Here is a 17,687-nt window from a genome sequence, read left to right as displayed (position 1 = left end):
GGCATGGTGATCTTGATTCATACCTACAGTTTCTTTCTAGATCACGGTGTTGTAAACACAGCAGAACGTGCAGAGAAGATGACAGGACCTGGCAATGCCCTATCTGGGAGGGCTATGATGCCTGAGGTGTCTAGGGTCCTAGGAAAGTCTTGGGCCTATAAACCACACTCAGCTCAGCCCTGGCATACATAGCTGTGAAGAATCATTTACAAACTCCCACTGTTCTCACTTCTCATTCTCTCATTGCTGGCTGGCTAGGGAGCTGGGATGGCTGAGAAAGTGGAGGAGAGCAAAGGTGGGGACACACAGACCTTGTGCCTCATGGGAGCTCTCTCTCTCTCTCTCTGTCTCTGTCTTGTCTTGTCTGTCTGTCTGTCTGTCTGTCTCTCTCTCCCCCCACCCGTGTGTGTGTGTGTGTGTGTGTGTTGTCTCTTTCTCTTTCTCTCTGTGTGTGTGTCTCCTTGACTCTCTGGCTCACTTGTTATGAGTTTTGATGGACTCTCCTTGGTGGAAAGAGGGAACACACTGGATCAGATCTTGAGTCTGGGTCTGAGACACCAGGTCACGATGGTGCTGGGGAAAGTGGTTACAGGGTAGAGTCCTATGGAAAGGCCATCTCAGGGTCCGTGGACAGTACTGGCCCACATACCTATTCTCATGTGGCTCTTTGTGCTTGCTTTCTCACTGTGAGACCCATGTTGGGCTCTGGCCTTCCTGGCACCACCAGCCCCGTGCGCGGGAGAGCACTCTGCTTTCCTGGGGATGCCCTCAGGACTTTACGGTGTGCAGGATTTGATACCACTGTCTATGAGAGCCCAACCTAGACTGTTCCCCTACAGCACAGAGCCTGACAGCCTCTGCCCTACACAGAGCGAGGCTGCCACTCCTCCACTGCCCTGGCTGTCCCATGCCTCATCTCAGGACCAGTCTGTGAAACTTGTGTGCATGGAACACTCTGCTTTTGTCCAGAGCCCTCACAACCCTGGTCCTGGTTCTGGAATCCCGCGCCCACTCCCATTGCGACGACATTCCTGTGAGCTCTGTGTCCTTTCTTCCCTGAAGCACGGTCACTAATGAGTCCCATGGTCATATTTGAGAGGATGTAATTACGTCTAATCACCCAGCATGTTGGGACCCTGATCTTGCATAGAGTGGCACCTGCTTTCAGATCTCCCGTTTGGGGAGTTGGTTTTAGCTATGTAAACTGTGCAGATAGCAGGTAAGTCGTCTTCCTGGTGTCATCTGCAATTTGCTCCAGTATCTAATACTATGGATTAATTAGGTTCCTGAGCTCACGGACACATCCTGCCTAATGACTCTGCTGGGCTGACAGCCCATGTCTTTAGGAACGTATTACAGTACTCCTTGGAGGAAGGAAGCAACAGTCCAAATTTAAGGTCTCATGACCACTGGATCCTGACAACACCATGTCCAAGGTGTGACAGGTGTTCCTGTACTTGGATTTTTTTCATTTATAGGTAGATGTACATACACTTCCCTAGGATAATAACATCATTTTGCTATCATTGCATCTCTTCTGGAGGTATGCTTCTCACCTGATAGGATGTTTTGTTGAGCAATGAATTGCCATAATCATAAAGCTGTTGCCGTCTTAAGCAACACCATGGGATCAACAGTATACAGGAATCTAACCACAGGGGCAAAGGTAGGTATGGGGTGTATGTATGTCATGGGTGCCAGCTCTACATAAGGCATTCTGGTCACAGGCAGGCATGCATGTGAGGTGGTGACACGTCACACACTCGAAAAGCCAAAGGCGAGCCAAGAACGTCAAGAGTGAGAATGCTTGCAGGGAAGTAGCTCAAGGTGCAGTGTGGGGGTCCTGGTCCTGCTGCAAGTCACGCCAAGGAAGCCCTCTGCACTTGTTCCCCTTAAATTCCAAAGGAGTTCTAAGAGAGACTGGGCTGGGAGACACATCCATGATGAAATGGAGTGTTTGTCCTGAACGTGAAATGTGTGGGTGATGCTCTGCCCTTTCTGACAATGCATCAGTGACCGTCTGTCTGCAGGGGACTGGGGCAGGGCCCTGTGTTCAGAGCTATCTATGTCCCTGCCCCACAGAGAGCAGCTGGAGAAGATGGTTCTAGATGGGATAGAGTCCGAAGTGAAGCTTCTATAGGGACCGGCTGAGGAGCAATGCTCTCCAACTTTTGACATCCTACCCCAACTTTACACCTGTGTTCTTGCCAGGGCCATGGTCCCTAACCACTGTTCAGTTCCCAGCTAGCTAGTCATCCCTGGAGGTGACATCTTCTAATCAGGCATGCCCCAACACACTGGTCTGAGCAGCCTTTCTCAGCCACTCTTTCACTCATTTATTTTACCAAGGGCTGTGTTTGAGTAGGAAAGACCTGGCCACTCCTATCCTCCCCATCAGTGGAAGGTCCTGCCACACATCAGCATGGACTGGGGTGGAATGGGGCCTTCATCCCTCAGACAGGAGATGATGGAAAAGATGGAGATGGGGACTTCTGGATCCAAGGCATTGAACTCCAAGAGCCTTGCTCATAATATTTGGGGGTACCCAGATACCCTGCTACCAGAGGCTGACAGTGGAACTTCAGCTCCAGTTCCCCCTAACATGGGATGGCGTGGCTCCGAGAGTTAGCCTGGGATTCTATGAGTCCTCCTGTGTCCAGCATTGCTGGTCTTCTCCCAAGGGCATCCTCCTTACAGACTGCCGCTCTTCACCCCACCCCACCCCACAGGCTGCTCCCAGGCCCCCCTGACCGCCCCCCCCTGACCTCAGTACTGCTGTGGGGCTTTCAAGCAGGTGGGAGCTGAAAACTAGAAGATCAGGGAATGAGCGAGAGGTTTGCAAAATCACCAACTGCAGCAGTTTCTTAGCAACCGTTATTAGAGGGCTCCTTGGTAGTTAAAAAAAGATCTGCTCTCTTGAAAATGGAGCCATGGATGGTGGAGCCTGCTCTCCTCTCTGCCTGTGCTCTGTGCACTGGAGGAAACACCCAGGAAAATAGCAAGTGGTCCTTAACCCTCTCCTCAGAATCAAGTGGCCATGGTATCCTGCCCAGGGACAGGAGCCGCTACAAAAACTCCACCAAGTCGCTGCTGGTGTCCGTGATGCTGACACTGGGCGTGCCACACAGCAGCCCTTACTGGACAGAGGTTTCCTCTTGTGCCCTTGCACTTCTTCCCAGAATTAGCCAGGGTTCGGGAGGAGATGGTGTCTCCGCAGCTCCAGGTCTGAGCATGGACCCCTCCACTGCTGCTGCCAGCTCAGGTGTGTGTGTGTGTGTGTGTGTGTGTGTGTGTGTGTGTACACGCGTGTGCATGTGCATGCAGTGTGCACAGCTGCCCTGTCAGGGCACAGGAAGCTCTCTGCATGAGGCAGGTGTTTACTACTTCCCTGTGTGTTTCTCTGCTTTGTCTTGTTACTAGAAACTCAGATGTTCTCCTCCTAGGATCTGAGGGACACCCAGGCCTCCAGGATGAGAGTCCAGCACCACGTGGGCACTCTGGTGCCTGCCCCTCACTGTAATGTGCAACAGTGTGACTGTGGTGGATAATACATGGCTTGTTGGTCCTACAGGTCTTTCCTTTTGCTATTTCCCTGGAATGGAAGCTACTTTCTAGAAAAACTATTGAAGATTTTGAGACTTTATTTCTCAGCAGGAAAAGAAAGAGCTCAGTGGTTCCCCAGTGCCATTTCCTGTGGGCATGCCCTATGCTGCCTTGAGGGCCGAGGCCTGTGGAGCAGAGTTCTGTGTCTCTCATCTCGTGGCTCCCACCTCAGGCCTCTGTTTTCTCATTGCAGCATGCAGCCGGAGACATCTGACTCCTGACAGGTCACACATGGGTGTGTCCCTGCAGACCCAGGCCCCACGGGTGCTCGGCACAGGGCCTAATCTCCATTCCTACCCTCCATGGTGCATCTCAGGTGACCTGGATGGTGGGCTGGCTTTTACACAGCCTCCTAGTTTTCCTTGTCTGAGTGAAGAGGCAGCAATGACATTTTCCATCCTATAAAAAACACACCCCCTTGGACAATGTGGCTTCTTTTGGTGAGACCAGCCATGGTGTGGCCGCATCCTTGGTGGAAGATCAAGGGGCAAAGAGCATAAATATTCATCTTTTTCTAGTGCTCCTGTCCACGCTCCCCACCCTAATCCCTGACTGCTGTGTCTGTAATGCCTCCTTCAGGGGTGAACAGGCAGATTTTTTATTCACACAGCCTTCATTTTCCAAGGAGTGGGTGAGTGATTTTTTTTTTAAATCTCTGAGCATTCCAAGCCACAAAGCTGCTGGGAGTGGAAATTTTTCTTATAATGGACTTCCGTGTTTTGACAGTTTATTGGCCAAGTAATTGGGTTGGAAGCTAGAAATAAAGTTGGCTGGGTGGACAAAGCAACGTGCTCCGGCTTCTATCACAGGCCTGGAATTTCCAGTTTGGGTCGCCTCACCTGGGACCTGCGAGACATCAGCCAAGGGGTCTCATCCTGGCCTCTGCCATCTGCTCTGCACACATAGCTTTGGAAGCCTGCTTCTGAACTGAATGGATTCCACCCTCAAGAGGAGGAACGCGGAGGAAAAAGGATATTGATGGAAATCCCCCAGCCGCAGCTTCCTGAACATGTAATCAAGTTACTGTTCATATTTCCAAATAAAGTTGAGCGGCTGAACCAGGAGATCTCATCTGGGAACTGAACGTAAATTTAAATGCTGCCTGCCTCTCCATATTAGAGTTTTTTAGACTTTCAAATAACCAAGCCAAGGGAAATTGGTTTGGACAGGTGCTCTGGCTACGTTTCTCTCTCTGTCTCTGTCTCTGTCTCTCTCTCTCTGGCACCATTAATTGCCAGCTTGGATGGGTTCTGCCAAGCATGCCAAGTTCCTAGCTGGTGTCTCCTGATTTGAAAGCATTCAGAGGGTCAGAGCTGTCCGAATCACCCAGAGGGGCTCTGGGCATCACTTCATGGACATGTGGCAGCAACGTACCTCAGGGCAGCTCCCTTACAGGTGGTGACTAGCCATGGTAAGCTACCTGCGGGCAGGTGGGGTGGGGTGCGCAAACAGGAGGGTAAGTGAATGGCACAAGAGAAGGTTCCTTGACTGTCCATCGCCATCAGGGTCAGACCACAATACGAATAGTGAGCATGGACACATCCCATTCCTGCCAGCTGCCCCCCCCCCCAAGGGCCTGGCCCCTGACAAACAGAATTAAGAGAAATGTCTCTGAGCTGTAGTCATCTGTGAATTCCACAAAGGATGACAATAAGAATGACAGGGAGAAGTGTCCCCTGTTCCTGAGAAGGCCACTTGCTGGACTGTGGTGGTTGCAAAGCAGAGTCCCAGTGGCAGGGTGGGAGGGTGGGAGGGTGGGAGGGTGAGAGATGGCACAGGGCGGGGAGCCAAATGGTTTCGGAACTTCCAGAAACCACTGTCTTTTACCATACCTTGCTCAGGGTGGCATCTCTGCCCTGGGTGTGAGCAAGGAAAGTTCTTAGGTTTGATTTTGGGGGGTCTCCAAGTCCAGTTCTGTTCCTGGAGCTGTGACCTGGAGTGAGAACCCTGGCCTTTCTGAGCTGCTCTCTCCCTGGCAACAACATGGCCAGTGTGTGCTGCCTTCTACAAGGCCGCAGCTGGGCTTGAGCAGGCAGGGAGGGCTCCAAGCCCCCAGCAATGCAGACTACAGATAGTGCCTATTGGAGCATCCTTGCTTACAGGAGATGAGCGAGGTTAAGAGCATCCTCGACACAAGCAGAAACCATATAGAACTATGTTTGTGCTGGATTACAGGATGTGAGGGGCCACAGCTCTCTTCCTGGACCATGTGGCCAGCAGCAGAGGGACACCGATGGTCTAGGTGCTCAACCTGAGGCCTACGAAGGTTACCTTCCTCAGCTGAATGGTCCACAGTGGTGGGTAGTTAAGGACCTTGATGTGGAAAACGACTCTGGGTCACCTAGGAGGTTCCAGAAGCCTCCTCTGTAAGGAGGAAGAGGTTTGGTGATGGAGGAACAGACCTCAAGGTGATGGTGTGGAAAGAGACAGGGTGGTGCTGCGCTGAGGGCCTGGCAGGGGGTGGGGGGGGGGAATGCAGGCACTTCTAGGAGATGGGGAGAATAGGAACGTGGTGGCTCCTTGAATCCTCCTGGGGGCGCTGGTTTGCTACAGCCTTCACTCTGACCACTCAGGCCTGACCCATGACCTCTGACCTTCAGGAATGTCAGAGAGTAAGTGTGGGTTGTTCAAAGCTACCCAAACCTTGCGCAGAGAGTGAAGAGAAGCAACACAGGGGCTGCCTTCTGAACCTAAGAAACTCTGGGTAGGCACCCCAGGCTCTGAGAAGGAGAAGGTGGCTGGATGGGGCTGAGGCAGCAAGCAGTCTCAGGAGTCAATTGTTTCATCGCTGTGACAAGGAAGGGAAGAGAGGTCTATTTTGACTCATGGCTTCTTAGGTATTGTTCTTGCTGTGCACACAAGAGGACCAAAGTTCAGTGCCCAGTACCCTTGTGAAAATCTGTGTGTGGCAGCAGACACTCTGTGTGTGCCAGGTCGGGGTGGAGGCAGGATCCCTGGGCCGGGCACCAAATTGGTGAGCTTCTAGCTTAGTGGAGACCCTACCTCAAAACATACAATAGTGAATGAAGGTAGTGCCTGGCTTCAACATGTGCGCGCGCACACACACAAACACACAGGTGTACGCACCGGCCAGCTGTGGGGCCCCTCCTCACCATTGCTCCTGATTTCCAGCTGTTTAAATATAAATTCTTGATGGATGCAACAAGATAGTGTGTTTAAGCTATTCAAATATTATCCAATTATTTAGAAACATTTATAGGGGCTAATTATAAGTAACAGTTGATCAGAAATGTAACAGCTATAAAATTAATCCTTAATAGCCACAGCTCTGACAAGTGGCTGATATTTATTTAACATATATTAAAAGCTTTTTAAATTTGCATTAAGAGAGCTTGGAGCTCAGTGAAATCCCTGGGGACTCTGACCGAGATAAAGTAGCTGCCACCCCCGGCCCTCTGCTGCAGAATGAGGCCAGGTCAGGACAGGCTAATTTTTATTGACTACATCTTTGATAGGAAGCATTGAGCAAATTAATGAGAGAGAGAGAGAGAGAGAGAGAGAGAGAGAGAGAGAGAGAGAGAGAGAGAGAGAGAGAGAAACAAAGACAGAGAGACAGAGAGAGGTCACACACACACACACACACACACACACACACGAGGGGAGGGCACTGTGGAGTAGTTGGACTTGAGACACTGTGTGTGACTACTATAGAGGACCGCTGCCCAGCCTAGTCTCCTCTTCCAAAGGAGGAGGAAGCAGGTTATCCACGGCCCTGGCACCTGGGATGCTCACAGCCTCAGTTCACTGCTAATGTCCGTGCATACGAACCCTCCAGTGAGAGGCCTGAGCAGGGTGGTATCTGTCCTGCAGCCTCAGTCCTGAGCTCATGCCAGCATCTTCCTCCCAAGGAGCCTTCACACATGGGTTCTGTGGGGCTCTCATGTGGCTGAGGGATTGTGTGGACGTGCCTGGTAAAGGAGCAGGTGGGTCCACACAACATAGCCAAGTGAGCAGCTGCTGTCTGATGTGAGGGGTGCGGAGAACCTGTGGGTCCGGGAAGACTGAGGTGCAGGATCAGCGCGATTCCTGGTCTTGCCAACCCGGACTTGGAGTCACCTAAGAGACACACTTCTGGGAGTGTATGTGAAGGCGTGATCAGGGAGGCTTCCTGGAGGAGAGAAGGTCTGCCTGACTGTGGGTGGCGCAGTCCATGGGATGGGGTCCTGGACTGAGTAAGACTGAGCAGGTGAGTGGGGGCTGTGGGTGCAACGTGACCAGCTGTCCAGACTCCTGTGACCATGACTCCCCCACCCTGTATCCTCAAAACTGTGAGCCAGAATCAACTTTTCTTCCCCCTAGTTGCTTACTGTCAGGCATTTGGTCACATCGATGAGAAATGACATGTCACACACCAAGCAGTGCGGGATGAATGGTAGCAGAAGCAGAGCTCATATCTCCACAAGCGCTCCTTGCTTCCCTGTGGCCAGGGCAGGACACCCCAGATGACTGATATGGAGGTGCTAAGGTATAGGTCAGCTATGATGAGATGGCCCACACAATCAGCCCTGCAGCCGGGCCTCAGATCCATAGGGCGGGATGCGTGATCACCTGTATCCTCAGCAGGTGGTGAGGAAGGGTTTTGTGATGGTCAATCAGTCATCAACCTGACTGCATCGGGGTGCTGGGAACTGCTGTGAAGGTTTTCTTCATAATATTCAAATATTGAAGACCCCACCCCAAGTATAGGTGGACCTCTGGCGGCAGTGAAGAAGGAAACTGCTTTTTGCCTGCTTGCCTCCCACTCTCGATAGCAAGACCATCTATCCTGCTGCAGCAGCAACTTCTTTAGAATTTCAAAGTAGACTAAAGACCAGCAGCTCTCCCAGAATCCTCCAGAATGGGACTGCTGAGACATCCGGCCTTGTGGACTGAACAATGGCTGATTCTCTGTCTTTCCAGTGTGAGACAGGCATTGTTGGACTACCCTGGGGCAAATCTGATGAACCAATCTAATAACCCCCCTTTAGTGTGTGCATGAGTGTGTGTGCATGTCTATGCACATGTGTGCGCGTGTGAGTATAACTTAGAGAACCCTGACTGATCCAAAGCTGTCTGTTGCAGATGTTCTAGGCTGGCCTGCCGCCTCCAACCAGAGACAGGACAGTGAGACCCAGAGGGTGGTGTTGATGTGGGAGGGGCCTGAGCCCTGTCCAGCCTCACTGGGAGGCTGTGAGAGGAGTCCCCCGGAGACCACTGGCTTCTTCTCCACAAGAATGAGGGTCGGGGGACAGTGAGGTGTGTATGAGGCCGGTCCAGACTCCACAGGCTATTTGTATTATATTTTATACAAATGCAGCTAGATCCATTAGATTCCAAGATAGGGCACATGGGGAGGGGGCAGGCTCCACCTCTGCTGAGCCTCTGACAGCTCCACCCTGCTGGACATCACTCCTAAGCCTCTTCCATCCTTGCTCTGCCACATTCACAGTGGGGGCCCTGTAGGCAAGGAGACCCTCTTTGACGTGTAATGAGTGTTATGTCCCTCTGGGCCCAAGACTGAAAAGAGACTCATGTCCATGCTGGACCCCTGTGCCAGCTGGTCTTCAGGTCTAGCTGGACAGTGTGGCCAGGCCTCCTCCTGTCACTAGCCTACAACGAGAACAGACCTGCTGGGCTACTTCTTGGCCACCTAGAGGCAGGGTGGCTGATACCTGTCACCTCCGATTGGAGACATCTCTTCAAGTCACAGTCTGCCATCAGTGGCCCCTTGCCCACTCCAAATGTGAAGGGTGTCATGATACCTGCGAAGCTGGCTCTGCCATGTGACCTTTGCAGGCCATGGCTAAGTGGTGATTTTCTGAGCAGAGCAATGATATCAGACAGTCACCTCCTGCTCAGCCTTCCCAGAGCCTGAGACTTGAATCTCCTTGAGGACACCCAGTTGCCACGACATCCTGTAGAGACCCACTATTCTCCTTCCCTTGTTCCCAGTGAAGCCCCCAGAGTAGCAGGGACCCACTGCCCAGTGTCCTGACCACACCTGGCCACATCTGGTCCAGGGTCGTGGGGCTCTTGGCTGCTGCCAGCCATGGCGGAGCCAGTTTGAGGCTCCCAACCTCACCTAAATATACCCACTGAGCCAGCAGCGCTGCCATAACGGCCTTAAATCCTGACAGTAAATTGATGATGGAGACCTAAAATATTAATGTATTCTAATTGAATATTCTCCAATAAATTATCTGAGCACTTGCAGCAATTTGATTTGACTGTCATTTCCCAAGGAGCTTTCTGCTGTATCCATAGAGCCACTAAGGCGGTTGAGCAGGAACCCTTTCTGCTCAGACAAGAGACAGTGCGTACCGAGACCCACTTAGTCCTTTCACACAACTGATGGAGTCACAGCATGCAGGGCAGCTGGGAAGGGAGACTTTCTTCGTGTCCCTGGGGCTTCAACAGGAACAGCAGACCCTGGGCACTGTGTAAATCACAAGGATGCTGCGGGGTCGTCCTGCCCTGTCTGCTCTTTCAGAATCACACCTTCCTCTCCTCACCATGAGGCCAGGAAGGGACTCCCACCTGGAGCCAGGATATGGTGTGAAAGGGTGCACACTGTGGGAATGCCACTTTCCCCAGGGAGGTATGTGTGCTTCAGGGCTGAGCTGCACCCCTAGGGATTGCAATTTCAGCCATTCTTGCAGCGAGCCCCTCCTGCTGAGTGCCAGTTACAGCCACGGTTCGGCTCTGTGGGGAGAAAATCCAACATACTCTGCCTCACGCCTCATTCCTTCTCAGAGGTCCAGCCTGCAGTTTCTGTCTGGGGGAGACTTGCGTCATACAGGTCTGCACTGCAGGTCCAGCCAGATGTGTGGTCTTATGCCCCATCCTTCCTGCCAGCCAGGCTTCCTCTAGAGCAGCGGTTCTCAGCCTTCTGAGTGCTGCGGGCCTTTTTTTTTTTTTTTTTTTTACAGTTCCTCATGTTGCGGTGACGATACTTTCTTACTGTAATTTTGATACTGGTAGGGATTATAATGTAAATATCTGACATGTAGGATATCTGATATGTGACCCCTGTGGGGGGGGGTCATGCCACACAGGTTGAGAACTGCTGCTCTAGAGACTCCTGCAATGAGGAGGCATGTGTCCGCCCTTTGAGGCAGGACAAGGGGGACCACGTGAACACGCGAGGCTGTTTCCTCCCTCCGAGGGTCTGCAACACTTTTGCCTTCTATGGGACACTGTCGTGTGAATTTTCTTGTAATCGGTAGACATGCTAGTGTGTTGGTTATCCTTCTCCATGTGACCACATCCTTGACAAAAGCAACCAAAGGGGAGAGAGTGGGATATTTTGGCTCCTGGTGTGGGAGGGACAGCCCATCAAGGCAGGGAAGGCCAGGCGAGGGGAATGTGGGGCCTCTCAGCGGACTAAGAGCCAAGGGGAAGGGGAACGTTGGTGTTGGATAATTTCTCCCTCTTCTTTAAGTCAGGATCCCAGGCCATGCTGGTTCTGCCCACAGTCAGGTCGTGTCTTTTCTCCTCAGCTGAACCTCGATGGAACTACGCTCACAGGCAGCCTTGCCATGGCGCTGGGTGTTTCTTAGTCTAATTAGGTTGGCAGTGGAGGAAACCATCACAGGTCCATCCCTTGCCAAGGAGACATGCAAACACATTACTCTAAGCCACACAGATGGCTTGAGCAGAACCAAGAGACCCCTAAGGGAACAGCCACCAACTTCTTCCTAATGTCTGCTGGCCTGGGGGTCCTGTCAGTCCTGTCATCAGCTGCTCACCTCATAAGTCCGCAGTGTTGAGTCTGATGGTGTCCTATCCCTTAAGCTCTGCTGGGTCCTGAGAAGTGGGGCATCTCAGGTGTGGCCCATAGGGTGCGGTCTGCTCAGCGGGAACTCCCTCCCAAGTTAAAGAAGAGCTGGCACTCACGCTTGCTGGTAACCAAGGAAATAAGCAAGCTAGAGGCACTTGATAGACACCCACTGTGGCTTGGGGTCACCTGATACCCACTGTGGCTGGGGGTCACCTGACACCCACTGTGGCTGGGGGTCACCTGACACCCACTGTGGCTGGGGGTCACCTGACACCCACTGTGGCTAGAGGCAGTGTGCCAGGCCTCAGTGACGTCTGAGACAAGCTTCCTGAGGACAATGGAATTGCAAAGGGAACTGAGGGAGGAGGAACCGGACAGAGAGGAGGAAGAGGTTGCAGGTAGACTGCTGTATTTAAGATGGCTACTTCTTGGTCCAAGCCTGCAGGAGGGAACTATAAGGTGGGGCTTTCACACCTTCTATGGTGGAGCAGAGGGTGGGCTTCCTGTTGCGAGAACCAATCAGTTTACCTTTCTTTGTCTAGATTATCCAATCCTCTGGAGTAGCACAAAAGAGCCAGCTTTGGGCAGAAAGGGGAGCTCATCCTATTCCCTAACACACAGAGGTCTGTATGTGCCAGACTAACTCAGAGTCCACCTTTGGATCCCCTTCCCATGGGGGAGTCTCTCTGTGTGCTTTGCTCATGCTTTTCTTAGCCCAGCCCCACTCCAAGCCAGCCCTTACCACACCTTCCATGCTGTTTTTTGTCTTTAGAAAACAAATATGTGGAGGGAGGAACTGGGAAGCGAGGAGGGGGCCTGCAATCAGGATGTAAAGTGAATAAATAAATAAATTTAAAAAAGAAAAAAGAAAAAACCAAGTCTATCTATTGTCTGTCTATCTATCTATCTATCTATCTATCTATCTATCTATTTATCTCCATCTATCATCTATCTTTGTTTGCCTGTGTGAGTTTATGTGTATCATGTGCATGCAGGCCAAAAGACCCATGGAAGTTGAGTTATAGATAATTGTGAACCTCTGTGTGGATGCTGGGAACTGAACCCAGGTCCTCTGCAAGAGCAGCTAGTGTTGACCACTTAGCTGTCTCTCCAGCTCCACTCTTGTCTTTTTATTCTTTAAATAGGCACATGTGCATATGCACCCACACATGTGTGCCCACATACCTGAACATTACACCCACGAAAGCAGAAAGCCCTCAGCCTCCATCTGGTTGGCTACTGCTGCTGTTGGCACTGGCTCAGATGCCCTCTGCATACTTCATCACGGCTACTTGCGACCTCTCTGCTGTAGACACCGTCTTTGCCACCTTCCGCAGGCACCATCCCTGCAGAGTGGTTTTGTGGCAGCTATTTCTAGGGGCTCACTTTCTAGCAGGGGCCCCAAGGACTGATTTGCATGGCTTCCTGTCTCCTCAAATATCAGTTTCCAAAATTAAATGACTTGTCCTCCAGGATGCTGCTCTCCTCCCTCCTTGTCTCCAGTCAATTTGTGCTGCCGCCGTGGACAACCTCCCTGGTTAACAAACTGAGTTTTTATTAGATTCAGCTGCGGAAAAGTCCTTTTTCTACAAGTCCTGCTTTATCCTCTCCTGAATCTTGCCAGCAGTCAAACTTCATGAACACGCTAGAGCAGCAAGCGTCTTTCAAAGCTTTTGCTGATGCCCCCTTAGCACCGCATGGAGCCCAGTCGGGAGAGGGAGGGGCGAGCAGAAAGCTGATGTGCTCCTGGACCCCATGGAAGGAGAGCTTCCAGTTCTTCCCCTTGAATCTCCAAAAGGGGAGGGGTGCCCCACACTGTCCAGGCTAGTACTGGGATTCTGGTCTAGGGACCATGTCCCAGTGTTTTCTATGGTTCCTCTGGAGCTTTCCAGGGTGGCTCAGGGGCTGTTCGTTGCTTCCACTCCTGTGCTAATCAGTCTTCCATTGCTGCAGCAAATACCCAAAATAACTGGCCTATGACGACAAAAGGTTGCTGGGTGGCGGCGGCAGCGCACTCCTTTAATCTCAGCACTTGGCAGGTAGAGGCAGGCGGATGTCTGTGAGTTCAAGGCCAGCCTGGTCTACAGTTCCAGGACAGCTAGAGCTAGACAGAGAAACCTTGTCTCAACAAACCAAAAACCAAACCAACCAAACAAACAAAAAGATGAAAAGTTTATATGGCTCCTGACAATGGGCTCTGTGTGATTTGGGGTCTTGGTGGCACAAAGTGTGTGATGTTGGTGGCTGTTTACCGATAGCCCAGTGTGGTATGGAAGATGCTAGTGTCACCTGTGACATTGTGCCCTTCAAATGCCACCTCATGAATAGTTCCCTGCCCTCCATCTCCTAAAGAGGCCAGTAGCTCTCAACCATGCCGTCTACACAGGCTTCTGCATGCACTTGGCTCTTAATCACACACCCTCCATCTGAGAAGAAAATATGGCTGGGACTTACGGGTTATGTCTCCCAGAGGCTGCTGCCACCCTTCATGCACACTGAATTGAGACTGTGGGCTAGCCCCCCACAGTGGACCTGTGAGATCGTTGCATAATTGCTATGCACAGCTCAGCAGCCCAGTTGCTGAGAGTCACGCTCCACCGAGGCCCCACATGTTTTGCTGTGGTTGTGTGGCTCAGCCCTTGCTTTACCACAGACTGCTGTGTCTCAGCTCTCGTGGACCTGTGAGGCTCAGCCCTTGCTTTACCATGGGCTGCTGTGTCTCAGCTCTTATGGGCCTGTGTGGCTCAGCCCTTGCTTTACCATGGGCTCCTGTGTCTCAGCTCTTGTGGACCTGTGTGGCTCAGCCCTTGCTTTACCACAGACTGCTGTGTCTCAATTCTTGTGGACCTATGTGGCTCAGCCCTTGCTTTACCATAGACTGCTGTGCCTCAGCTCTCGTGGACCCGTGCCCCTCAGCCCTTACTCTGCACCTGCATGGCTCAGCCTCTTAGCTGATGGGAGCCACTGTCCTTGCCAGGCTTCCCTGTCCACACAAGTCATCTGTCCCCTGTGTGGTAGAGAGCAAACACTTCTGAAGATGCACACTGTCCCTTCCAAGGAAAGAGCCTGCAATTAACCAAAGTTTGGGAAGAACATTCTGCCTCTTCTTCCACCCACGTTTTCATTTAACATATTTTATCAGAATGAAATGCCTTAATGAGCACGGAACTGCAGCTAATCCCAGCTGAGCCTCTGAGTGTGCCAGCGCTGCTGCTCGTCCATCAAGCTGCATTCAGGCTCTGATGTGAGCTCTTGGAGCACTGCCCTGGAACACCGACAGGAAGCTCACAGGCTTCCTGCCGATGAAGTACCACAGAGTAGACCCAGAGTCACTGCACTCCAACAGCCAGGAACAGAAAACGAGAGCACGATGTGTGTGTGGTTGTGTGAATGGTGTAATGCGTGTGTGTGTGTGTGTGTGTGTGTGTGTGTGCAGCTGGTGCGCACACCTGTGAACAAAATGAGCTTGTGCATTGCATGTGTATATATATGTTTGAAATGGGCTGGTGTGTGTGTGGGTTATTCATGTATGTATAAAGTGGGTATGTGTTTACGTCTATGTACATAGGAAGTGAGAGAGAGTGCATGTAAAAATTAGGTTTCTGCATGTGTGTATATATGAAGCAGGTTGCTCTATGTTCATGTCTGCATGTGTGCATGTATGTATGGGGTGGGCTGCTACATATGTACACATTTTTTTTACCTTTTAAAAAATTTTTTTTATTATTAATTTATTCTTGTTACATCTCAATGGTTATCTCATCCCTTGTGTCCATTCTTCCCTCCCTATGTACACATTTTTAGGAGGTGGGTTGCTGTGTATACAGTCACAACACGGTTCCTTTATTCTCCTCATAGGTTGAGAGACTTAATGACAGTGGATCCAGGCCTGTGGTGGCTGGGAGAAGTGGCCATTCCCTCAGCTCCAACCCTGCCTGGCCATCCCTGACCACAGACACATCCATGCAGGTCTCAAGCATTCCAAGGACCTTTTCCTCCAGGCCTAGCAGAGGATAGCAGGCAGGCAGCATCAGTGACCCCACTCCACCCAGGGGCCCTGTGGCATACAGGTAGCACTTTCTGGGGCCTGGCTCTGCCCACAAAGGCCTATTATAGTCTTGTTATGTTTCCCCTGTCTCTCTATAGATGGGGGTGTATGACAAAGCAAGGATTTGGGGATACTGCAGAGCTCCTGAGTCTTTCCCCAATCCCTGTTCCTGAGCATAGCTTTTGGATGTGAGCAGACCAGAGCCCTCAGCACACCCCTGTCACTCGATCACTCACTCACTCACTCACTCACTCACTCACTCACTCACTTCTCCTGAGAATGACTTGGAGATGACCCTCCTGGAGGCTGGGGATGAATTTGATTGGTAGTTTTCAATTGAGGAGCTGTCAATCGGCTTGCTAGTTACTTTCAACAATTGGGTTTGATGGGCACACGGCCACACCCCCGTTCATATGCTGCCTGGGGCCCACTCAGTTCGCACCTGTCTCCCAGAGAGCCTTTGACATTTGGAGACTGGCCTGTCTTAGAAGAGCGAGCCAGGGTCGTGGAACAGCCCCTCCCCCTTTCTCCTCCCCACCTGGTGATGCTAAAGAGGGGTCTACGGTGCCCTGGTGCATCTCTATGACACTCTGATGGTCCTGTGGCCTTTCCTAGGCTCATACCGAGGCTCCAGGGATGTTCTGGGTTGTTTTCTCTGAGTCGGCAGCCACCACATTCATAGCCACCCTCCACGTGACACACAATACAGTGTAGCAGGCATGGCTGGATGAAATTCCTTTCAGAACAAATTGATTTATATTAAGAATGAAAGACTTGGAGAAAACACTTCAGCGAATGACAACACAAGTCATCACCAGCCGCAGCCACCAGCCGGGGAGGACTGAGGCCATATCCAGCGTGAGGACCACAGGGCTGACATCAGCATTTTCTTACCAGCCATTGTGGACAGCAGGTCGGCCAACAGCCAAGAGCTAAGGCCCCCACCCACGGTAGGGTCTCCCTCCTCCATAGCTCCCTCCAGGCCTTTACTTGGACTCATAGGGCAATTCCCAGCCCAGCTGGACAGTACCAGGGCATGTAATACACTCAGGAAAGCCTCATGCTCCTGTGGTGAGAGCAAGCACCGAGGCAGGGACATGACCACCAAGCCTCTCTGGGAGTGTGCTGCATGAACCGATGCCAGAGTTTATGCTGTGACCCTGCTGTCACTCTTGGACAGACTGGAAAACCCATCGGGGCCGATGGTAGTGACATAAAGGACTCTGATGATGTCTGCGTACTAAACACAAACCCTGGTTTACTTTGAAAGGAGCACAGTACAAAACAGGCCCGAAAACACACACCGCCGGCATACTCTGGCCATCCGTGGGAACCTCAATTTCATGGGGCTTTTCCATGATCGTGTCCCTGCATAGCATCATGGTGACCGTTGTCACAGATGTGCAAGTGCTCCACAGGGAAAACCACAGTCAGATCACAGACAGATGCCAGAGGCTGAAGGGCACAGCCTGAACCACACAGGCTTCCATAGATAATCCCCAAAGGAGTCGCTGTGACCAGAGCAGGCCTATTGGCCTGGAGGAAGAGCATCCTCCCATAGCACCTCCCACACCCTGAACCTGCCCTGGCTCCGGAGTTTACGCAAGAGATGTCTCCAGATGAGCTGTAAGAGCAGCTGAGGCCCACTTACCCTGACGAGCTGCTGTGGGAAGGGCCCACGCGAGTTCTCGGGCACGTTGATGGGTGGGATGACCCAGTCACGTTTCTGCCTCCTCAGCCCGCTGGAGGTCTGATGTTGGGGCCACGGCAGCAGTGTGTCTTTCGGGGGCTGAGAGGTGTCCAGGGCCACTGCCTCCCCTTTCTGAGGGTGAAGAGTCAGAGAAACCAGGTTAGGTAGCTGTTAGGAGGATCTGTGTTCACCCCTACAGGTATGGAAAAGTAGGGGACACTGGGGAAGGGGCGAGGGTCTTGTCTTATGATGTAAAATTTGATAGAAGAAGGAGACACCACAGAAGGAAGCCCATGAAGCTCCTTAATGGGCTATGGACAAGGTTTTTTTTTTTAAATTTAATTTTACTCATGGCTTTGTGTTAAACAACAAGATTCAAAAGAGAACTTAGAAAAGATCACTAGCCCCTATGTAAAGAGCTTTTGCAAACTAATAATTTCTTTCAGAACAAGAAAAGAACATGCGCAGATAATTCATATCTTGTCCCAAGCCTTCCAGTGGAGTCTGTGTAACAAGTACTACACAGGCCTGAGGCTATGACTGCCCCCCACCCCCCACCCCCACCA

General features: G+C 51.6%; 1 protein-coding gene across 1 annotated transcript in view; it reads right to left on the bottom strand.

Moving 5' to 3' along the window:
- Cdh4 (cadherin 4) overlaps window positions 1-17,687 on the bottom strand; it is a 461,202-nt gene that overhangs the window by 79,917 nt on the left and 363,598 nt on the right. The window contains exon 4 of the mRNA XM_051143937.1: window positions 17,083-17,253. Within this exon, the coding sequence (XP_050999894.1) occupies window positions 17,083-17,253 (171 nt within the window). The remainder of the gene's footprint in view (window positions 1-17,082; window positions 17,254-17,687) is intronic.

The sequence above is a fragment of the Acomys russatus genome, chromosome 4, assembly GCF_903995435.1.
Source record: "Acomys russatus chromosome 4, mAcoRus1.1, whole genome shotgun sequence".
NCBI lineage: Eukaryota > Metazoa > Chordata > Mammalia > Rodentia > Muridae > Acomys > Acomys russatus.
Note: the sequence above shows the minus strand (reverse complement) of the source record. Positions and strands in the feature narration are given on the sequence as shown.